Source organism: Dendrobium catenatum, unplaced genomic scaffold (genome assembly GCF_001605985.2).
Source record: "Dendrobium catenatum unplaced genomic scaffold, ASM160598v2 fragScaff_scaffold_633, whole genome shotgun sequence".
In the NCBI taxonomy this organism is placed as follows: domain Eukaryota; kingdom Viridiplantae; phylum Streptophyta; class Magnoliopsida; order Asparagales; family Orchidaceae; genus Dendrobium; species Dendrobium catenatum.
In genome coordinates, this window is record NW_021319095.1 from 102,892 (window position 1) to 127,389 (window position 24,498).

General features: G+C 32.2%; 1 protein-coding gene across 3 annotated transcripts; it reads left to right on the forward strand.

Moving 5' to 3' along the window:
• Positions 1 to 397: 397 nt before the first annotated feature.
• On the forward strand, positions 398 to 22,980 carry LOC110110905 (TSL-kinase interacting protein 1). 3 transcript variants are annotated; one of them, XM_020842567.2, is made up of 14 exons: positions 398 to 596; positions 8,043 to 8,263; positions 8,383 to 8,465; positions 8,541 to 8,588; positions 12,275 to 12,384; positions 19,668 to 19,752; positions 19,831 to 20,095; positions 20,324 to 20,425; positions 20,499 to 20,605; positions 21,051 to 21,292; positions 21,391 to 21,721; positions 21,816 to 22,181; positions 22,268 to 22,381; positions 22,476 to 22,980. In XM_020842567.2, exons 2-14 carry the CDS (start codon positions 8,137 to 8,139, stop codon positions 22,683 to 22,685), a joined length of 2,190 nt encoding a protein of 729 aa, XP_020698226.1. In that variant the 5' UTR covers positions 398 to 596; positions 8,043 to 8,136; the 3' UTR covers positions 22,686 to 22,980. The 3 variants fall into 3 exon arrangements, with proteins under 3 accessions (XP_020698226.1, XP_020698233.1, XP_020698240.1); XM_020842574.2 differs by having other exon boundaries at positions 20,502 to 20,605; XM_020842581.2 differs by having other exon boundaries at positions 399 to 596; positions 8,388 to 8,465.
• The last annotated feature ends 1,518 nt before the right edge of the window (positions 22,981 to 24,498 follow it).

The window sequence follows — 24,498 nt, forward strand, 5'->3', positions numbered from 1 at the left end:
TGATGTACATTTGTGACATCAAGCCAAGGCCTTCCCCAAGGAAGGGTCTTATTTGTAATCAACTACAAATACTAGTGGATTCATTCGCACTGGGCCAGACCCCATGATTTTTTCCCCATTTTAAGAGGTTTCCATGTAAAAACTCTGGTGTCTCTTATTAACGCTACACTATCTCTTTCATCTGCTTGTATGATGTATCTTCGTATAATATTAGGACGTTCAACTATATATTTCTCTATCCTCACGGATATTCCATGATGCAATATTACTAATTATTTAATTAAGTTAAATTAGAAAATAAATTTATGAACTAATTATACTTTTAATTATTTAATTAATTTACTTATTTATTAATATTTTAAAATATATTAATTAAGATAATCAATAATAACTTAGAGGCCTCTAGGGTTTGTCTTTCATCTTCTCTTTTCGTCCTTCTTGTTCGGCTTCGTTGATTCGCAGGAGGTGTAGAGATTGCATGCGTCGCTCCTTAGTGACTTTTCGACTTCGCTCCTTCGACGACTTTCCCTACCTGTCGGATCGGAAGTTACGACATTTTGATCGGAAGCAACAATGGGAGCTCGCTTGCTGTGAAGGTAACTTTCCACCTTTCTTGCGCTTCTTCGGCCAAATCTCATAAATCCGTCGAACCGAGGGATTTAATAAATCCGGGATTTAAGCCGTAAATCCTTAAATCCGGGATTTATCCATCGTCGGGATTTAACGCGCGCACAAAAATCGTTTGGCTTGATTTAGCATAAATCCGATTTAAATCCCGCTGTAAATCCGATACCAAACAGCCCTAAGGGTTTAGATAACTAATGCAATTTAAAATGAGTTGCATAATGAAAATACAAAAATATGACAATCCAATTTATCAACTTAGTAAATTTAGCAAAAAAAAGAATTTGCATTTTACGTATAAATAATAAACAAACTCCTTTGATTTCAAAGAATAGTTTAATGCCTCCAAAAATTTGAAATTCAATTGAAAATAGTGATGAAATCAAATTTTACCAATGTTAAAGTTCACACTTCAAAAAGAAAATCTAACACATATCACACTTAGAAAAATTTCATTCACATACACAAAACCATGAGCTAAATAAATTGAAACAAGAACATGGATAAGAATCACTCGAAGGTAGAACCAATCTTGAATTGGTGCAAGGTGACTCACCCATGGAAGTAGTTATCCAAGCCTATAAAGCACTAGAAAAATACACATTCAATAAGCATACACACAATAATAGAGGAAAAATGTAGTTTTATTTCAATACTTAATATACAATCTATTTCACATGCCTTGTGGTCCTATTTATAGCCTAAAATGAAACTTCTTACAACTTATCAAGATCTAATTTAATAAACCATGAATAACAACATGTAAAGTAAGTTTTTGTTTTAGAAATTCTTATTCCAATCAACAAGTATAAATAACTTCCCAATTTAATCTACACATAGCAACAAGGATTGGATGCAACTAGCAAGTCACAATGCAGAAGAAACTAGAAGCCAATCAAGTCACGGCATAAGAGAAATTTGCAAGCCAATTAAGGCTTCGTTTGGGACAGCTTTCTTGTTGATTCTTAAAGCAGCTTCCTAGTATAAAAAATTTAAGCAAAAAGAAAGCCGTCCCAAACGAAGCCTAAGTCACTGTATGGGAGAAAACTGCAAGCCAATCAACCCATAAATCTCATAACAACTTTCATCTACAACAAATACCAAGAAAAAAGCGGGAAACACATAGTTGACTATCGCTACAATACCAAATCGTCCAAAGCATTAGGGAAAAAAATTCACGTATGGCTACAATCATTGGAAATTACAAACTGGAGAAGAAACAATAGACAGGCAATAATCATAGAAGGAGATATCTAGCAAGAGCAACGATCCTCAATAACAATTGCTAAACAACTGAGCAGTAAAGCAACACCCGAATTAACCTCAAAAGAGAGAACTGGATATTTGTTAAAATTGAGAATGAGAAATAACTGAATTAGGGATGCAATGAGCTGCGGCGAAACCTTGCATCAATGATCTAATCCCAACAAGATATTCAAAATAATAATGAATACATACCATTCTCATAGGAATGGGCATGCTTTACACCAAAAGGAAGTAGGAAACAAAACTAAGAAATAAAACAATATGAATATGTATGAATTGCATTTCCATTGAACTCAGACTTTCAAATTTGTATCATTCTATCATGATTGTAGAAATTGAACATTTGAATCATCACAATTAAATATATCATCTCATACCTCAAGAAACTTACAAGACCCATTAACAGTAGACATCAGTAGATGTAATCTCTACATATGAGTTTATTTCCTTTAAAAAAAAAAAGTAGATTTGTAGATGTTAGGAGTGGATTCACTATAAGGGATTGAGGGATGGAAAGAGAGGAATTCATATTCCTAGCAATAAGTTAATGAAATAAAATAAAATTAAAAACATTGAAGTTTGGAGAACTACTGAAACTTCCTAGATTTTTTAATTCATAAGCATTTATTCTAATGTGTTGAAAAAATTTATGTCCCAATGGCAGCTAATTTCTTGAAAGCCCTAGTAGGAAGCCTTTTAGGATTCTAATACACCATTACTTTATCATTTAATTTGAATTCTACAAGTCTCTTATTTACATCAACATCAAACTTATAATTTTCATTGTCAACAATTAGCTTTCTATGGATCTCTTTATGCAAACTAGATAAATTATGAAAATAATGCAAATGATATGCAAAAAGTAGTGAAAATATTAGAATGCCAATATGGGTCCTAAGGGATATTAATAATGATTTATAATTTAATCTTATATGATGAGATAATAAAAAAAAATTGAAAACCTTTAAGCCACACAAATATAAAATGTCTATGTAGATGAATAACCGCCTTAAAAAAAGCTATCATAAATTGCTTAAATATTAATAATTTGCACACTTTCATATTAAACCAAACTTTGGAATTCAGTGTTTTTTTTTATGGTATTTGTTATTAGTAAATTCATGGAAATAGTGATGCAATTTTACTCTCTAGAAGGCTTTATGTATTTGTTAGTAAAGTTTCAGTTTGATTAGTAGAGATAAGTTCATTAAAAAACACAATGGAATATCTAAAGACGAGGCATTTCCATGTGAATAGATATATATTTAAGATTCTATATACAGATGTTAATAGTCTAAAAAATGAATAGACAAATTGCGTAATTGTTTAAGGTTAAGCATTATCATGCCAATGAAAAAAAATGTTTAGCGGTGTTGACAAGAAACTTTCAGCTGTGTGACTTGGTTGCATGCCATTTAGCAAGCATTCCAAGTTCCCTACTCTGTGCATCAAGGAATTCTGATCATTTATAGAAAATTTTCAGGCATATGAGACTACCTGTAAGACATGGGTTGGTAAAGGAAAGATGACGTTAAGGAAGTTAAGATGGATTTATTTATCCAAGCAGAAGTTGATTACTGAATTTAAGTAGCAAGATACCATATTTTGTTATAATCATGCTAGGTCCTTCCCTTTAGGTGAGGGTGGCTTGAGATGAGTACTCGTAGATGGTGTGCAAATAAGTCATCCATACACGAAGTTCCTTAAGGATCTTTGTATCGTATTTTATTTTTTTATTTTAATAGTTTAGTTAACATTGCCGTTGACAAGTCCCAAGTTCTTGATGAGAAAAATTAAGGGTTACGTTAGGTAGTTGATAACCAGCGTAAAACTTGTTGAATAATCATGACATGAATTCTATAATACATTGTGTTAATGCTAGGGCATTTTCTAGAAACGATGAGCTATATAGCCTAGATATAGTGAGAAGTGTGTAAGTGTCGTTCCACCGGCGACCGTGTACAGTATTAAATAAGCAAGTGTTCCCACATCACAGATGGATATGGGCAAAGAAGTCAGTCCATGAAACTATAATTATGATAGGAATTTGGAATATTGGTTCTCTTACAAGCAAATTAATAGATATTATGATTAATAGAAAGATAAATATTCTACGCATTTAAGAAACTAAATTGGTTGAAGAGAAGGCTAAGGAGATTGATAGTTTAGGGTTAAAATTATGATATTCGGGTTGGATTTGTACTAGAAATGGGGTAGATGTGATTATAGATAAGAGTTTGAAAGACAATGTAGTGGAAATTAATAGAATTGTAGATATAATTATAGATTTAAAGTTTGTTGTTAATGCTAATATTATTAATATCATAAGTGCTTATGTTCCTCAAGTAGGTTTGACTGTGTTCAAAATTAAAATTTTAGAATGACTTAAAATAATTAATATAAAATATACATTTTGAGGAAAGTATTTTTATTGGAGGAGATTTAAATAGATATATTGGTTGAGAGGTATAATATTTTAAAAATATTTATGATGGTTATGGATTTGAAGCGACTAATAAAGATGGTAGAATTATATTAGATTTTTCTCTCGCTTATAATTTTATAATTGCTAATATCTTATTTAAGAAGAGAGATGAGCATTTTATCACTTATAATAATGGATATAGTAAAACTTAGAATGATTTTTTTTCTTATAAGAAAATATATTGTTTATATTATAAAAATTATAAAGTGATAGATCGGTCCCTGGATCGGTCAAGTCGATTCAACCAGGATCGGTCCAGGTTTACATGTGGTGAAATAGGGGAACTTTTGCCCCCATCAATGACGTCTCCTTCGATGCCGCCCCATGATAATGGGGTCCACAAGTTTAATTAGGGGAATTAAAGTGGGGTTTAGGAGGGAAATTTTAAATAGAAGGGTCTGTTTGGGAATTAGAGGGGATTACTATTTGCTTAAGAGGGAATTACTCCTAGGGTTTGTTTTTTCATCTCAATTTTTGTTTTCTTGCGGTGAGGGAAGTTTTTGCTTAAAGTTTTTGGGCTCTAGCCATCGGCTAGGGATTTGGGAGAGCCAGATCCTCCTCCAATTTGGAATTATATTTTATCTTGTTTTTCTTCGTATAAGCTTTCAATAAAAAGGTGTTTGTGGGTTTTTCATCTTCTTAACTTTCCCTTGTTGCTTGCTGTTTTCTTTGTGAGAAAGAGTACCTTTCCTTATAAAGTTATTATGAGTGAAAGTTTATGTACCCAACATCGCTTATTAGTTTTTGACTTTAAGATGAAGGGGTGAAATATTAAAAATAAAATAAAATAATTTCCTAGGATTAGATGGGGGCATTTAAGTAACACTAATAAAAATATTTGTGAGAGTAAAATTCATGATTTTAAGATTCTGACTGTAAGTGAGGAACCTATGTTTTATGGGAAAAAATAGCTAATACTATTAAGAATATTGCAAAGGATGTGTTTGAATTATAAAAAAGAAAAACTCTAATAATAAAAATAGTTGGTGGTGGAATTAAAATGTCCAAGAAAAGATTAAAAATAAGACATTTTGTTATAAAATTTGATTTAGATGTAAAAAATCAAAAAGTTGAGAAAGATATAAAGAGACCTGTAAGGAGTCTAAAAAATAATATGTGATGCAAAGAATTTATCTAGCTTTTAATGATTTATATAATTGATTAGATACTACGCAGTGCGAAAGATGTATGTATAAATTAGCCAAACAAAGATATATGAGAAGTAATGATTTATTTCAAGTGAAGTGGATTAAAGATATATATCAGAAAGTGTTTTTATTAGAAGAGGATTTTCAACAACGATGGATGAGATATTTTGATAAGCTTTTCAATAAAGATTGTGAGAATACGATTGACTTTAGTGACCTTAGCATCATAAATGAATGTAGAGATTTTTATTTTTATCGACATATTAATAAAACCGAAGTAAGAGAGGCTTTAAAGAAAATAAAATATTGAAAAGCTGTTGGACATGATGATATTTCAATAGACTAATAGAGGTGTGAAAATGCTTAGGAGATGAAGGAATTTCTTAACTTACGAAACTTTTCAATTTTTTGAAGACCGAAAAAATGTTAGGTGAGTGGAGAAGTGTTGATTCTCTTTTTTTTTTTAAATAAAGATGATGCACAAGAGTGTGCAAATTATAGAAGAATTAAGTTAATGTGTCATACTTTACAATTTTTGGAGAGAGTTATTGATCATATATTACGACGTGATGACTACTGTTTCTCAAAATTTATATGGATTCATGCCAGGTAGGTCTACTATGGAAGCTATACATTTATTGAGAGATTTGAGGGAGAAGTATTTGGAGAATAAGGAGGATCTATATATGGTATTTATTAATTTAGAGACAATTTATGATAAAGTTCCAATAGAAGTGATATAGAGAGTTTTAAAAAAGAAAGGGGACTCAAGTCATTGAGGATATGTATGTAGGAGCTATTAGTTGTGTTCAACCACAAGGAGGTTGGACCAAGTATTTTCCTATTTCAGTTGGATTACATGAAAAATCAGCTTGAAGCCTATATCTTTTTGCTTTAGTCATGGATGTTCTTACTAGATATTTGCAGGAGGATGTACCTTGTTGTATGCTTTTTGCTGATGATAATTTTCTTGTTAATAAGATTAAAGAGGGAGTTGAAGGCATACTTGAATTATGGAGGTCAACCTTAGAGTCTAAAGTTTTTTTTTTTTTTTTTGAGTTGATCTAAAGCTGAATATATGGAGTGTAATTTTAGCAGTAATATATCTAATAGAGGGATTGTGACTTTGGGTGACCAAGTCATTAATAAGAGTACACTTTTTAGATATCTCAGGTCTATTATCCAGAGTGATGATGAAATAAATGGGGATATTATTAGTATAATTCAAGTTGCATAGTTGAAGTGGAGGAATGCATCAGGCTTGTTGCGTGATAGAAAGGTACCCCTTAAACTTAAGGGAAAATTTTATAAGATGTTGGAGAGACCTATAATGCTTTATGGTGCAAAATATTGACCATTATAAGAGAAGCATACAATTAAGTTAAGTGTTGTAGGGATGTGGATGCTCAGGTGGATGAGTGACTTTACTCTTAGAGATAGAATGCAAAATGATCATATATATGAAAAGGTTGGAGTAGCTCCGATGGCATATAAGATTAGAGAGATTTGTCTTATATGATTTGGTCAAATAAAGCATCGGCCTTCTGATGACTTAGTTAGGAGAGTAGATTTATTAGATTTGTCCTATGTTAAGAGAGGTAGAGGTAGGCTTAAAAAAGGCTTAGAAAATATTAGAAATGATATTTTTTTAATATATGCAAATGAGAATTTGACTCTTAGTAGGAAACAATGGAGAAAAAGAATTCATGTAGCTGACCCCACATAGTGGGATAAAGGCTTGATGATGATGTTGTTGTTGTTTGTTTTATAGTATAGTTGATGGGATTTGTGCGTTCAATGTGTTTAATTACCATGAATATGTTTTTGGAAATTAATATGATGTGGCTATGGACCCCACCTGCTCAGCGGAATTCCAAGAGCCAAAAGGCTCTTGTTTTGTGGGTCTCAGCATCTCATTTCAGACCTATAGGAGGAGAAGGATTAAGGGGAGATCATCGGAGGAAATATGAGGCGCATTTATGGTGGGATTAGGTTTGGTTTTATGGGTGAAAGTTTGTATGAGGGGGGGGATTATGTGAAGAAATTTCTAGAGTAGTTTTGTTGGCTGTTTTGGGTTCCTAGTTGCTGCTAGGAATTGTGGAAGAGACGATTCAACTCTCGAATAGTGGATCAACTTGTATATTGTATTTCTATACTTGGAGATTAGTAATTACAGACCCTTGGTGTTATTTCTGGATCTATTTGGAGTAAGTTTGTTATTTTTTATATTGTTGTGTGTTGTTTTAGTCATCAAATCCTATCATAACTATTTGAGGTAAGGCCTTGCTTTATTGGTTGCTAAGACTGGATGATGGAGTGCGCTGTGCAATGAGCTCTCGTAATCTATGCTCTGTTTAAGAATTTAGATTGTGGAATGTCCCTTTGGATGCATGCATATGTGCAAATTGTGGCTTTACAGAGATGACTCTAATTTTTACTAGTCTTAAGAGCGACTGGTTTTATTTGCACTTGTTATTTCTCCATTTGCTTATATTGCTTTTGTTGTGTTTTCCTCCTAGGTTGCATTTTCTGAGCACTCTTCTCTTTTAGAGAAGGTATCTGATATTAAACATGAGAGAGAACATGACTTTTTAGAAGTACTGGAACATCTTCATGATGCATCCACAACCTCAAATGGCTTTGGAAATTCATTTACCATCAACAGAAAGCTCACTGCTGAATGATGGAGATTATAAATTTCCTTCGTCTACTTCAGTGGCTATAAGCACTCAAAAACCTGGTACATTTTCCATTCAATTCTTGTTGTCCTTCAACTTAATAGGATGGAAATTGTGAAATAATCTGAAACAATGCTTAAATCACCCATCAGCATTTTTAGCTATTATTTGATACTTGTAGGGCAGAAAAGAACCCGACAATGGGCTGCTTGGACGCGTCAAGAACAGGAAAACTTTTTCAGTGCATTACGGCAAGTTGGCAAGGTTATGTCTTATTCATCTATGGCATGATACCAGTTACCATGTTTAATATATGCTAACAGCTGATCTATATGGCAGAATTTTGAGAAGATAACGTGTCGTGTGCAGAGCAAGAATAAAAACCAGGTATATATTTTTTATTAATTGGATTTGCTGAATTTCAAGTGTTTATTTTATGATCTAGTTGGTTTATATTATTTTTATCTTTACTTTCTAAGTTATTTTCCATGGTTCAACATATAAACTCACGTGTCCTTTTTTGCATCCCTTCTGAATTTGATCTCTTGTTAATATTTGTTGTTGCATCAATCTTGCTTTGTCATAAAATTTAGATTATCTTTATACAGTTCATTATATTTTTTAAATACAATTATCTTTATTCTGTGAAACAAATCAAATGCGATGAAATGCAAATTTACTTTTAGATGTATGGTAAACTAAGTAATTATTGTGAAGAATTCATAAAACTTACTCATAATTAATTTTGAACTAATAAAGCTCACCTCCGATAAGGTTAAATGCCAGGTGAATTCCACATAATTCTAAATAGCATTTATTTGGGTTAAATGGATTCGATTTTCTAAGAAGAAGATTGTAGCTCAAATTAATAAAAAGGTGCTCATGCTTTTTTACACACAACAAAAGCTTGATTAATTCTGTGTTGTGCTGCTTGATCCTGAAGCTCTCCTCTAGAGACCATTAACTGGGCCGATCAACCAAAGCAAGTTATTGAAGATTCATTTTATACAGTTCTGTTTGTTATGTGAATTCAAACATAAGTTTGTTGTGTTTTCTTATCCTTTATATAATGTAAAACAAGATGTTATTTTTTCTAGATCTTCTGTATAACATGGTGTTAGCATGCATGATGGATTCATATTTCATGTTATATGTTGTTTGTAAACTATTGAAAAGTGCTAAATGTTAACCATATCTATTGATATTATCATCATTCTTATTATTAGTCTTTTACCAATAATTTGAGTTGACTTTGTGAATCCTTATTCTTCATTCATACTTGTTATTTTGTAACTCTATTCTTTGAGTAATTTTGAACATCTTCTAACCATGTTACCTTAGGTGCAGCTCTTCTACTTCCTAATCCTTATACACCAATTTAATCTAACATGTCTAATAGTGCATTTCTACTATTTGTTATACATGTCCAATTCATCTAAGTTTATTTTTGATTATCTTGTTGTCAATAGTCACCATTCAAACTATTCTTCTAATATAAAAATTCTTTAATTTATCCTTCTTATTTTTTTCATGCATGCCTATTAACATTCCCATTTACTCTACTCTTAAATTAGCTATTTGTGACCATCTTATTGGAAAACTTAAAACATACATTTTTAGGCTTAAATACAATTTTTTTAAAAAAATCCTTTTAATTCTTCTTAATATCCTCTTATTTTATAATACTCTTGAGGCATTTGTATATTTTGATCACTTTAGTTCTATAGATTATATGCTCATTTATATCTCTATTGTTCAATATAATAGATCTAAAATACTTAAACCTTCCACACATTGGTATTATTATATCTTTTAATAATGTTGATTAATAATTATTAATTTATTATCACATCCATTACAATTTCAAATAATATACTTAGCATTTTTCTACTATTTCTAAGCCCGCAATCTTCTAATCATTTTATCCATTGTTCTAACTAATATTTATATCAGTAGTTTTCTCAATAATTAGAAATAACAATTGCAATACCAATTCACTTTACTTTAAATATCTTTTACAAGAATCTCCATAATAAATATAAAAATGTATAGATTGAATGGTTATCTTTGATGTATTCCTTTTGTGTTGGAAGTTCATTGGTCACTCCACAACTACATTTAATACTAACAGTGCAATATTATTCATATATTTAATAACTCAAACATACCTTTGATACCTACAAAGCACAAAAATGAAACAAAAGGTGATAACATAACTATAAAAAGTAGGATATGAAGCATCGTTCACTTAATATTTTTTTTTTATAAATTATTAATAAAAATATATAATCAAGTATAATATCATATGTATCTCTTAAAAAAAAAAGTATCTCTTAAAATTAAGATCAACTTAAGAAAAATTGAAGTTATTTTGATTCAATATTAGGGGTGATTTTAATTTATGTTACCCCAAAGGAATATTAAAAAAAAATCCAAAATAATCATAGAAAATATGAACACATTGATATATTGCTAATCGAACCATTTAAATTTGACATGAAGACACTCATTAATTTCTCACACTGATAAAAAATTTATTTAATAAGGACCCCCTTGCAACTGTTTGTTTGTCTTTGCCAAATTCCACTTTAATTTTTGTATTATTGCACATTAGACTCCAACGCGAGACATGAACATGACATAACAAGATTAGAGGTACATGATATAATCGTTAAAAGTAAGATACTAAATGCCATTGATAGAATAATTTGGTTAATTAATTATAAAATAAAAATGCATAACCAAAACATATGATGTTAATTTTTTCTATCAAAAAGTGTTACTCAGTGAACTATAATTGTATATGTATCACATAAGAAGCTTAATTATCAACTATGAAAAAATTAATATTGCCTTAATTATAATTACATTTCAATATTTTATCAAGCTTAATTAATCCGGAATGATACATCAATATTAGCATTCATCATCATGATTGATTTTAAATACCGCAATGAAAGAAAAAAAAAAAAACTAGAAAACAAAGAGAAGTTTTATAACCTATGAAATAATCACACAAAATATGAACACATTAATTTATCACTAATTCAAGCCAATAAATTTAACACTTGGACACCTATTGATCACCTAGCCTGAATAAAAAATTTATTGAACAAGGAACACCTCCGCATTAACGCGTGACCTAGTCGTGTTTGACTCTACTTTTGTAGTAAAACACACCAGACAAGTTTCATTGCCTTAGACAAGTGTCAGGAGTGTCAAAGGCATGTTGGTCTAAAATTGACACAGAAGGCTTTTCCATGCTTCATAGTTTGACATACACCTTTCTTCTTTAGTGCAACAAATCAATTCTTATGGTACTCAATCATATGATTTGTCTAGATCAATAAAAATATATGAAAATACTTTCTGTACACTCCACATTTTTCCATTAATCGTCTAAATTTAAAAATTGCTTCATTCTATTAAACTAATGAAATTTTTCTAGTTATATTACTCTCCTGTAGTTTGTAATAATTCATAAGTTTGATTCTTGTATAATTAACACAGCCTCACGTATCTGTTTTATTCTTAAATATTGGCGTCAAAATGATTTTTTGATGATCATTTGACATCTCGTTAGTCCTAAAAAATTCATTTAAAAGATTTGCTAATCTAATAAGTAATAACTCTCCAAATCTCAATAGGTATCTCATATGGAGATAAAGGTTAACCTTTAAGCATCTTCTTCAGAGCTAACTTCATTTTACATTTTTAAATCAATGCATAATATACTTTATTATTGTTCATTATGCTCTTAAATAATTTCTTCCATAAAGCTCATAATTTTTCAAGGTATGATTTGCACCTCTCCTTGATGGTCATTTTTAACTAAAGTCCTATTATCATTGCTTTTAACACATCTAACTTGATCTAAGTATCTAGATCTCTGATGTTATATATATATATATATATATATATATTCTCTCCTTTCTTAGTACTAATCACATCAAATCCTAAAAATGGTAGTTTTTGCTTGGTGTTTCTTTGCAAGAAAATATCAACAATGCCAATGATAACAATAATTTCTTTAGGCACGTTTGGCACTTGATTCTAATTAATTAAATTTGCAGGTTAGACACTATTACTATCGCCTAGTTAGACGCATGAACAAGCTGCTGAGTCCAGGATTTTGTCTTGATGCAAAGAACTCCAAGGACACAAATGCTGCAATGCTTCGATGGTAATGTACTGATAAAAAGCTGCAATACGTTAATGGATTTTTTTCAACTGCTAAGATTTGATAAGATGATGCTGCCATTATACTAGGTATTTATCACTGCTTAGATTTAAATTTGATTTGGTCTCCCATGTTTAGTACAACTTGCTTATATTTTTTGGTACTTAATAAGTTCAGCGTTGATTCTTTAAGTCCATAAGTCCCAAATTGTGGTTCACACATCTTCATGCTTAAAGATGATCCACTACGTATAGTTGATCTAGAATTGAGGTGCATGAGGGTCATGCAATTCTTATATTAATAAGTTAAGAAGATAAATATTCTATGGTGGAATTGAGGGAATTAGTTCATCCGTAATCTACCTGAATGTAGGTAGAAAAGGAATCAACAGCATTGAGAGAATAGATATGGGCTTGGGTAGGCCTCCCTTGCTGAGGATTGGAGGGAAAGAAAAGGATTGTGGAAAATCATTCAATTACTTCAACCTTGAATTTTTCTTCCCAAGATCTTTTTATTTATAAAAATATAAAAGACATATCCATGTCTGTCTAAAACTAATTGCACAAATTTGGGAACCGAAATCTATATATCTTAACAATAGTTTAAATGATAGATAATCATAATTTAAATTAAGTGAATATTTTCTCTTGGATTTCTTTATAGAAGGTAGTCGACCATGTAGAGATATGTCTAAAAAATTAATGATGGAATATTCAGTGGTTTCTTCATTCTCTTCACATATATATGTTTATTCTAAATTTACCTCCCACCTAAATTTAACGTTTAACTTGTATTTTGCAAATTAAATCTCTTTTCATATTTGCAATTCTACCGTTATGAGGGTATCTTTATGAAGTTTCCTCAGGAGCATGTTGGATCATAGCTCCTCCTTTTCTGCCATTTGCTCCTACAAATGCAATCAATTATATAGAATAATGGTAACTTAGAAATAAAGTCAACATTTTACTAATGATGTTGATCTTAATTACATGAAAATTAAAATTATTTCTAATATTAGCTAAATATTTTGTCTATTTAATGTGATTATTTTGTAATTTCTTGATTCTCTTTCCATGCATCTCTCTTCTAACCCCCCACTCAAATATAAATTTGAAAATGCATTCTGTTTGTCATTCTACTCTTGTGAGGATATCTTTGATTTTTTTTGTCGAGAACCTTCTAGATTATGACTGCCCCTTCTATGCCATTTGTTTCCTGCAAATTCAATCAATTATAGAATGATGGTAACTAAAAAATAATTATAACACTTTACTAATGATTTTTTTTGTTGATACTTAGTACTTAAGAATTAAAATTTGATTCTAATCCATGCTAAATAGATGTCCATTAATGTGACCATCCTATTTGTAGAAAAAATCCATTTGCTTAATTTTTTTGGCAGAACCTGTTTATATGATGTCTAACCTTTTGATGGGGCTGTCCTATTTTGATTGATCAAATGTTAATAATTCTTGAATGAAGCTGAAGCTGATTTATTATCCAAGTAGTGATTTGTAATTACATGAAAAAATTAGAACAAGGAGAATTACTCTTTTTCTCCTCCTTTAAAGTATCTTCATAAAGACTAGTTGCCTCAAATCAAAGGGATATTCCCTTAGATCTCCACTTAAATGGTGGGCCTAGCATATATAAATAGGTGGAGAAAACTAGGGAGAGAATATTGATAACTTTCTTGGTTCTCTAAATCTCTCTCCCATCCTAATTTGGCACCTCACCTAAATTTAAAGTTTAAATTGCATTTCTCAATTTAGTTCAATCATCTTTTTATATTTAAACTTATATCTTCTTTAGGATATCCTTGCAAAGTTAAGAGCTTTCTGAATCAGTAGTAGAAATCTTGATGTGCATATAGGAAACTATGGTTGTTCTTTTGGATATCTCATGTCTTATTCTGTGAGGATTTAGGAACTAGTTCTTTTCTAATGTAATAGGTATAGGTCTTTTGCAACTTTTTGCTGCTCGTGGGCCTATGTTGTATGAATACTGCCAAAGGGATATCATCTATGTATATGATACTTCTAGTCTAGATACCCTCATATTCTAGGGGTACAATGTTAAATAAGCCAAGTGGGAATTTCTAAAAAAAATGATCATTGCATGAAATAATATGAGTATGATGCCATATTTAAAATTTAAAAAATTTAGAGCTAATAGTATCATGCTAATGGGGTCCGACTATAGCATATTCCTTATTGATATTATAATTACAATCAACATTTCTATTTAATTTGTGCAAACTGTACGCACATCTTTGTAATTTAGACATTGGTGTTTATGTTTTGTTATGTTTACATATGTTCACTAATTTGCTTTGGTGGGTTATTTGTTCTTACTTATACATGTGCATATGCATACATGCACATACAAGTTTGACATATTTGTCAAAATTCTACTCTCTCCAAGATTTTCTATTTCCACATTTTTTTATTATCATATCCTATATTCCTTATTATTACCATGTTTTATATCGTGTTTCTTGATCCACTTGATGTAGGACATTCTAGGATGTTGGATTTCTAATACAAATTTAACATGTGATGTTGATTTAAATAGGTTCAACAAATAAAACAAATATGCTATTTTTGTGGGAAAGCAATTCATGCAAAAAGGATTTTGGACTTATAATTAAAATTAACAATTAAGGTCAATGAATGCCACACAAATGATTGAAATTTCATGGAGAGAAGAAAGAATTAGATTGAAGCAGATCTGATAAAAATTATAGTAATTTCAACCAATAAAAAGGAAGAAGAGTAGAACAAAGAGAAATGAAAACAAGTAAAGCAAAAGTAACCAATATGAATGAGAATGCTTTTATAAAATTACTTCCAAGTCTCACACTTGATCAAGAACTAAAATCTCTAAAGGATAATGGTTTATATATCTAAAAGCAAATTTTATCAATCCATATAATTCTCCTTTTTACGGCCTTGACATACCTATTTTTAAATCTTATGAAGCATCAAATAGTATAAGCGACATAGTCTAAGAAGATGCCACCAAAGGAGAAATTGAAGGACCAAAGGAGAAATTGAAGGACCAAAAGAATTTCCTAGAGCATCGAATTCAAAGCTAAAATGCTCGAAAGAACAACTATTATGTCGCTATAGTCATGCACGTAATGGAATCCACTCGTAATAATTGCCGGTCAGTAAAACCATTCACATTTATGATATACGCCAACCAAATTTTGTCACAAAATATGAGAATAATCACTAAAGTGGACCCACATGATGGTTGCAGGGATAAGTAGATTGAACAATCCCAAGAATAAGAAACTGTTGGAAAGCCACCACATCAATTTTCCTTGGCTTGGAAATTTTTGGCTCCCAAAAATGATTTAATTGTTTTATTTCCAATAGATATGGACGCAACCATTAGATTTCTCTTGAGATATATTTAATCATCACATGTAGGTCCATATCTCTACTTCATATGGTACCATCGATAGTAGATATAATTTCATTAACAATAATAACTTGAGGAAAAAAAAAAAGATTAATATGGATATTTGAAAAATGTGTTATGTATTGAATCAAGCCTTTTTCCTACTATATGGGCTCGACTACATGAATCTTTTTTCTCCATTGTGTCATGTTAAAAGTTAAATTCTCATTTAAATCTAATAAAAAAGTCATTTCTAATATTTTCTAATAAAGTCTTTTTAGGTCTACCTCTACCTTTCTTAACATAAGTCAAATCTAATACATTTACTTTCCTAACTGAGTCATCGGAAGGCCGCAGTTTTATGTGACCAAACCATCTAAGATGACTATCTCTAATCTTATCTTTCACTGGAGCTACTCTAACATTTTCACATATATGCTCATTTCGTATTCTATTTCTAAGATTAAAGCCACTCATCCACCTAGGCATCCTCATCTCCGCAACGCTTAACTTAATATTATGCTTCTCTTTTAATGGCCAACATTCTGCACCATAAAGCATTGTAGGTCTAACCACCATGTTATAGAATTTTTCCTTAAGTTTGACAGGGACTTTTCTATCTTACAATAAGCTTGATGCATTCTTCCACTTCAACCATCCAACTTAAATTCTACTAATAATATCCCTATCTATTTCACCATCACTCTGGGATATCAAAAATGTGTACTCTTATTAATGACTTGATCAAAATGTATTAAAGATTTATATCATGATTATTTAACAAGTTTTATGTTGGTTGTCGATTACCTAACGCCACCCTCTACTTTTCTCATCCAGAACTTGGGACCTGACAATAACAGTGTTCTCTTAAAGAACATTATGTACATGTGAAATATGAAAAAGCTCTTCAAAGAAAAATGATCTAAATAATTAAAAAATTAAACTTAATGAATTATTTACATGTGAAATCAACAAGTCATATAGAGTTCTAATTGCCAAGTTCCCTTAAAGATAATTATAATGATTAAAATCATGGGTATGCTAATGTAATTGGTATGGATTTGATTGATAATCATATGTATAACATTAGTGTGTAATTTTTTAAGGCTTGTTGTTTTTGTTCTTGTTATTGTTGCATATGATTTAACAACTTCAACAATTATGATTTATTTTAATTTAAAGTGAGGGATAGATTTAAATTTAAATTTAGGTTATGTTCATATATGATATAATAAACACTTTTAAATTTTGGTTTTGACTATAACCCACTTTTAAATTGAAGCACACGAGTAGTTTATGGTGAGAACTCTAAGATAAGTTTTGTTATTTATCTTATTACAAACTCAAATTTTGACTAGAAGTTTATTTTAAAAACAAAATGATTCTCTATTTATAGTCATTTTATGAATATGACTCACCATTATGAGAAGCTTCATAAATTAACATCTTTAATAGGATTAAATTCGATCTTAATTGGATATCAGTACTTCTTTAATAGCGTACTTAAATGATATAGAATAATTCTCAGAAACACCAAAATAGAAGTGTAGTTGTCCTATCAAGGGATAATTTAAATGTCTTTCATTCTCTAAAACTCTTTGTTTTTTTTTTGTAATAGAAGGGGACTAGGCCAAATTCATTCATAAAGAAAATGTTACAACCAAGCTCCAACAGACAAAAACAAAATTACAAGAAAATTACACCAAAAGAAAAACGACCTTAAAAAAAAAAGGTGCAACAAATGTTGCAATGATGCACGAAAACACATGAGAAGGGGGCGAAGATGCCAGCTGGACTCAGGAAGTGTCATGAAGCTTCCTACAAGCATCCGCAAGTCAAGCAAGGGCCATCTATTGGAGGCAAGAAGTCAAAAACCAAATAGAAGCTATCCAACAAGCTGCAACCCACCACCTAAGTAAAGGCTCCGAACAGAAAGAGGGAAAGCCACCAAGATTGCCAGCAAGCAAAGGCCAACAAGGTGGATGTAAAAAGCAGCGTCATCATAGTCCAGGATCTTTCACAGTTGACAAGAAAATTACACCAAAATCATGACCAAAACCAAAATTCTCACCAACCATAGGCAAGAAAACACAACAACCGAAAAAGAGATCCAACATAATTGAACATGACTTTTTCTTAGATTTTCTCTTACGACGTTTCACACCTCCATGGGAGAAGTCTTGATGCTCAATATGTCCCACCTGCAAAGCATACATCTCTTGCAATTCATCCACATCATCAACTAAATCACCCCCAGCACCTCCGCATGCCAAGGAGAAGGAATCCTCCAACCATTCCGATGAGTCAACATTATGCAAAGTTAAAGCCAATTGAGCTTTCAATTTAGCATTAGAAACAATTGAGATTGGAACATCAAAAACATGCTCATTTCCCTTAAAAACCTTCACATTAGGAGTTAACGACACTTCCAAAGAAGCCACGGGTGAGACAGGAATACAACAACAACAACAACAACAACATCAAGCCTTTATCCCACTACGTGGGGTCGGCTACATGAATCCTTTTTCTCCATTGTGTCCTTAAATCTAATAAAGAAAGGTCATTCCTAATATTTTCTAACCAAGTCTTTTTAGGTCTACCCCTACCTTTCTTAACACAAGTCAAATCTAATACATCTACTCTCATAACCGAATCATCGGAAGGCCGCCTTTTTATGTGACCAAATGGTCCAAACCATCTAAGGCGACTCTCTCTAATCTTATCTTCTACTGGAGCTACTCCAACCTTTTCACGTATATGCTCATTTCGTATCCTATCTCTAAGGGTAAAGCCACTCATCCACCTGAGCATCCTCATCTCTGCCACACTTAACTTAGTATTATGCTTCTCTTTTAATGGCCAACATTCGGCACCATAAAGCATTGCAGGCCTCACTACCATCTTATAGAATTTTCCCTTAAGTTTGAGGGTTACATTTCTATCACATAACAAGCCCGATGTATTCCTCCACTTCAACCATCCAACTTGAATTCTGCTGATAATATCCCCATCTATTTCACCATCACTCTGAACAATAGATCCAAGATATCTAAAACGTGTACTCTTATTAATGACTTGATCGCCCAAAGTCACAATCCCTTCACTAGGTCTATTACTACTAAAATTACACTCCATATATTCCGTTTTAGATCTACTCAAGCGAAAACCTTTAGACTCTATGGTTGACCTCCATAATTCAAGTTTACCTTCAACTCCCTCTCTAGTCTTATCAACAAGAAGAATATCATCAGCAAAAAGCATACACCAAGGTACATCCTCTTGCAAATGTCTAGTGAGAACATCCATTGACTAAAGCAAAAATATATGGGCTTAAGGCTGATCCTTGATGTAACCCAACCGAAATAGGGAAATACTTGGTCAAACCACCTTGTGTTTGAACACAAGTAATAGCTCATGCATACATATCTTTAATGACTTGAATATAAGCATTATTGAATCCTTTCTTTTCAAGAACTCTCCATAGCACTTCTCTATGTTAAGCTTAATAGCATTCAAATCGCTTGAAGACTTAATCAAAACAACCTTGTTAACATCACACCTTTCTATGTTAAGCCTACCCAGAGCATTACCTAGACAATGCCCTCCATCCACAATTTGATTTGCATCAGAAACAACATCATCATTGGGAGACAACCCTAGCAACAACAACCTCCACCATATCATCGCGAATGATCCAAACCAATAGGTGGAGGATCCAAATTGTAAATATTGAGCAATTCTATCTAAATAAAGATGTCCTAAGTGTGCTATGAATATCTTTTTTTGTTCTTATCAACTTTAGAATTTCTTTAATTTTTTCTTGTACCTTCTTTTTTGAATCTCATACAACTGTCATTATGTCAATACTTTCTTCACAGGTGGTCCCTACTTGAAAAATATAGTTGTACTCCTTCAAAGTTGCATCGCAAACCTCGGAGATTCAAGATATTTATAGAAGCTTTGGTCTGGCTCCAAGTTGAGATTTGGTTGTCTTTGATATGCGCTTTAAAAAGTATAATTGAACTTAGTAATTTGTTACAGGAGAGCCAACTTCTTAAAGATCGAAATAAAGCCAGAAGAAAGCGCCCATGCCAAGGAGAAAACTGTTTAGAAACATCTTCAGCATCTTGGAGGTTTTCAGATCATGATTTTGTCGGTGTAAAAACTGCTGTTGCAGATGCTCAAAATACGTCAAAATTAGGAATTAACAGAGGGCCTTCCTTGAAGCGTAATACAAACTCAAATGTCAATTTCAGTAAAGGGGGTTTCTCTGCCACAAAAGCTACTGGTCAAAGGCATAGAACAGGTAATTTTTAGGCTTTAATTTTTAGTTCATGTGCATCATGTGAAGATTTTGTGTCCGCTAACCATGCAGATAAATTATCATAGATAGCATGCTAATACTTGCAATTGGTAAAATGATAACTTTTCCGGTTTTGATTATCCCTAGTAATGTAGGACTGATAGAAAACTGGCTCTTGCATGTTTTTTAACTGATTAGAGTCAAATTTTTTAACAATTATTAGTCATGTAGGTCTTGTCGAATCTGCAGCATATAAGCGATGGGAAAAGGCTGCAATGGCTGGTGTTTCCTTGGTTGCTGATGCGGCTGAGCAATTAGAGCGTGTTACGAACAGTGAGAATTGTACTTTCGCAACTTCTTGGGTAATCTTCTGTTGGATAATTTTCATACTATTTCCTGTTTGCAGCAGGAGTTTGCTCTCATCGGATTGGAGAAACAGTCTTGCAGACACGGGAGAAGTTGAAGCTCCAACTGTTTCCCATTGATGAGGATACTCGACAGATACTCGAGAAGGTTATCTGAACCTGCATTATCTCCTTGTTCATGTCATGTCTGTCGAAATTCAAGTGAAATATAAAGCTTATGACATTTGAATGATTTGGATTCCGGCATGCCTATTAATTTTCCAAAGCCTAGTGTTTTTTTTTGGGCATTCTTTCTAGGACAATTAAGCTTCGTTTTGGACGGCTTTTGTTGCTTCTTAAAGCAGTTTTTTAGTAAAAAAATAAAATTTTTATACTAGAAAGCTGCTTTAAGAAGCAACAAGAAAGTAATCCCAAACGAAACCTTAGTAACTTTTTAAATGCTTAAACAAGATGGAATTGGGTCCGTTAATTCTGATTTTAATAATCTATAAAAGAAAGCTTTTTCTCCATAAATGGCTTATTCCTAGATTTTATGCTTAGAGATTTGTTACCGCCAGTCATTGATCCTTTCTTTTTTCCTTTTCTCTTTATAGGGCGCACATAATCCATTCTTGGAACTTACTTTAAGTGCTCGGAAAAGAATATCATCAGTACTGGAGCATCTCAATCGTAAATGGGGCACAAACACCATAGATACCAGGGAACTCTTTCTTTTACCGTACAACATTCAACAGGATGACATAGCCAAGTGCCAAAGATGGACAATAAAAGATGCTGATTCCACCGCAGCTGATGTGCATGCTGCCATTGGCAATCCTTCTGTTTTCCGACTAAGGTATTTTTTTTTTTTTTAGCAATTTTTTTATTATGGATGGGTCGAAATAGTTCTTTTTGAGGTGCTGAAGGTCAGTCTTTTGTAATTTTTGGATGAAGGTATGGTTGGTTCTCTGGTGTTGAACCTACGGCAATATTTTCTATTTCACCTTTAGCACCTGGTCCTGATGACTGTACGCGCTTAGAAGATATTTCTAAAAGATTCGTCACTTCTGATACATCAAAAACCAGTCCACCTATCAGTTGCACCTCCAAGCTAAGAGGATCTTGTAAAGGTTCTCCTTTACCCTCTGCAACATCTGTTGCTGAGATTAGAGGTCAAACTGATACTCTCAAACTGAAAGATGGCTGCCCTGAGTCATCTGGAAAATCTTCTTCATTTACTGTAGAAAAAGCTGAAGAAGGTTCTAGAAACCAGCAAGAAGATATGGTATGTAGCTCCTAAATTCTGATAGTGAAAAATCAACAAATTTTATACAAAGCATTCATTGCACCTTTATATGAAGCATTCATCTATTGCGCAGGCTTATCCAGCAGTAAGGTGCAGTTCAGATCTCTTAGCCGGGGAATGGGCTGATAGTCTAACGAACATTAGCATTGGAGATCTATTGTTGGAGGCATCAGAAGTTTCTTCTCAGCAAAATGCTCTGTGCATTCAGCAGACCTCTTTTAGCTGTGATTCATTTGATGCTGCAGTTGCAGCCCACAGTTATTTTCCTCAGTTTACAGGTCTGTCAACTCAGGCTCCAGTTGTTTCTATCTGGAATGCTGAAGAGACCTGCGATGAGTTTTCTTTCAAAAAAGCTCAGCCCCTCAGGGAAAAGGGCTTGAATCTGAGCGCCACCATTTCACAAGCGGTTTCTAGAGACACAACAAATATGAATGTTAAGGCAAGTTATCTAATTATTATCAAATTTTCTCACTTCTCAAAAAGAACCATTTCCCTCATCTCTCTTATAATACTTTGGATCTTAAGGAGTCTGGACGTCCAAATGCCAATACCGGTGATGAACCAGAATCTGAAAATCATTCATCTTTTTGCTACAAACAGGAACCAGCTGAAGATGTCTCTCTCACAGACTTTTATTGGGTATTTATTCTCATTTCCTCGCATATTTATTCTCACAAACTGGAACTGGGTATTTTTTTTATCAGCTTTTCTCTTTTATTCTTTCTTTCTACAGCCAGATTCTTTAGGTTCTTTAGGGCAGCTGGATTTTGATTTACCGTTTTCCAGATACCCAGCACAAGATCTTTCCTTCTCTGAAAGAAGTACAGGCCAAAGTAGCTTTAATCGCTTGATACCTAGCTGCTTAGATGCATTTCAGAGTGGTTCACTCTTAGGGACAGACAAAAAGGACTTTGATGATGATAAAATGGACATAGAGGATTAGTGACTGATTTGTATGTACTTTACCTTTTTACTAATACATATTGTACTGAGCTAAGCCCAGGCTTAGCTGCTGGATCTAACTGAGCGGCGCTTGTAACCTAAGGGCAATCGATAGGTATAGTAGCTGAGTTCACTAAGTATAAAGCTCTAGTTCACAGCATCCTAGTTTTATTATTTTATGTACAGATATGAATTTCCTCTCTCTTATGTAATGATTCCTTTGGAATGCTTCTCTAACTTCTATATCTTGTTCAGAAAGTAAATGCTGTATAAGAAAGGAAGCTTTTACCTTGGCAGATTTTGTGTTATGAATGGTGATGAGAAATATTCAAATTTTTAAAAAGTTGTTTATTTATAGGAGCTTCACATTCATCTTTACAAAATAATAATTTTGTAGCCGTTTTAAATAAATCCGAAGGTTTTTTTTTATTGATGAAATTGGTAGTTTTTATTTATTAAAAAGGGATATGAGAAACATAAAAAATAATATGAATAAATTTTCTTTTTTATTTTTAAGCAACAGTGGCTAGGAAGTTTTTGATAGAACATTGTATTTGTTTTAGAGAAATTTAATTATTTATTTGTTATAACGAAATCAAATATCCTCTATGAAATTGTGAAGTTTATTATTAGGATTTCTTCTAATTCTTTTAAATCAATGATGTCCTAAATATGGAAAAATTATTATGTGTGGATGTCAATCAGGTGCTGACATGTCATTTAATGCACAGTGTATTATGTGATGTGGCGGCTTTTGATTGGCCTTTGTACGTGTTCGGTGCCTGCATGTAATAATATCTCCTAAATATTTCACATGCACTCGTCACTATTTCAAATTAGGGAGTTGATGAAATGTCCTTCACACATCACCAGTTTGATAAGTGTTTGCGATAGCATAATTTTGCGTATTGCATGGCACATATGTTCAATCTTTATATGTTATCGTAACTCTAAGTGCATGGATAAATATAGCTCAACTTGATTTGTTGATTGAGAGCTTTGACTATCAACGGAGAGGCTTTAGGCTCGAAATTTATGTACATGGTGTGTATGAATTTGTTTTTATTCATTGGGTAAGGGTGTCCATTATAGGCATAAACAATGAATATAATCAGAAGAAAAAAAAAATATAATTAAAGGAATGATTTCTTAATAATATTTCTTAGTATGCTAACAGCTCCTCTCAAGTTGGATCACAAGTATATGTTAGTGTCTTCTTTACAGTAAATCGAAGCATGGCCAAACACATATTACTTCATAAGAATGAAGATTTTTTTGATATCTTAGCACCTAATCAAATTTGAGTCCAAATGAGATCAGATCAAATACTTAAAGTATAAATAAAAAATTATAGATATTAATTGGAGAACTAAATGATTTGTGAATTATATATGCTTAAAGTAAAATTGATCGTCTCAAAAATGAATCTAACAAGCTTTATATCGCTTAAGCTCGATAACATGGATGCACTTAAATGTTGAAAGAACAATTATTATCAAGAGAATCAATAAGAGTAGCCCAATAAAATGTTTCGGATTTTGACTATTTTTATCAGATATATCACTCGCAAAATTTATAAATAGACCATCAACTCTCTCCATGAATAGGACCTTTGACTTCAGATTTAAGAGGCTTAGAGGCTCGAAGAATCTTAGAGCTCTAATTGAGTACTACCGCCTCGACCATCACTGTCAAACCATCACAGTCAGAGTACCACTCGATCATTGTTGTTGGACTACTATCAGTGGATCTCGTCACAACAAGACAACCACATATTCTGTATTGTTGGCACATCTTATTCTTCTTCTCATAAA

Excerpts from the sequence above, each read along its gene's own strand:
- LOC110110905 (XM_020842567.2), top strand. The coding sequence starts at position 8,137 with ATGATGCATCCACAACCTCAAATGGCTTTGGAAATTCATTTACCATCA. Across the intron at positions 8,589-12,274 it reads AGAGCAAGAATAAAAACCAG|GTTAGACACTATTACTATCG; the intron begins GTATATATTTTT and ends TTAAATTTGCAG. Across the intron at positions 22,182-22,267 it reads CAACAAATATGAATGTTAAG|GAGTCTGGACGTCCAAATGC; the intron begins GCAAGTTATCTA and ends TTGGATCTTAAG.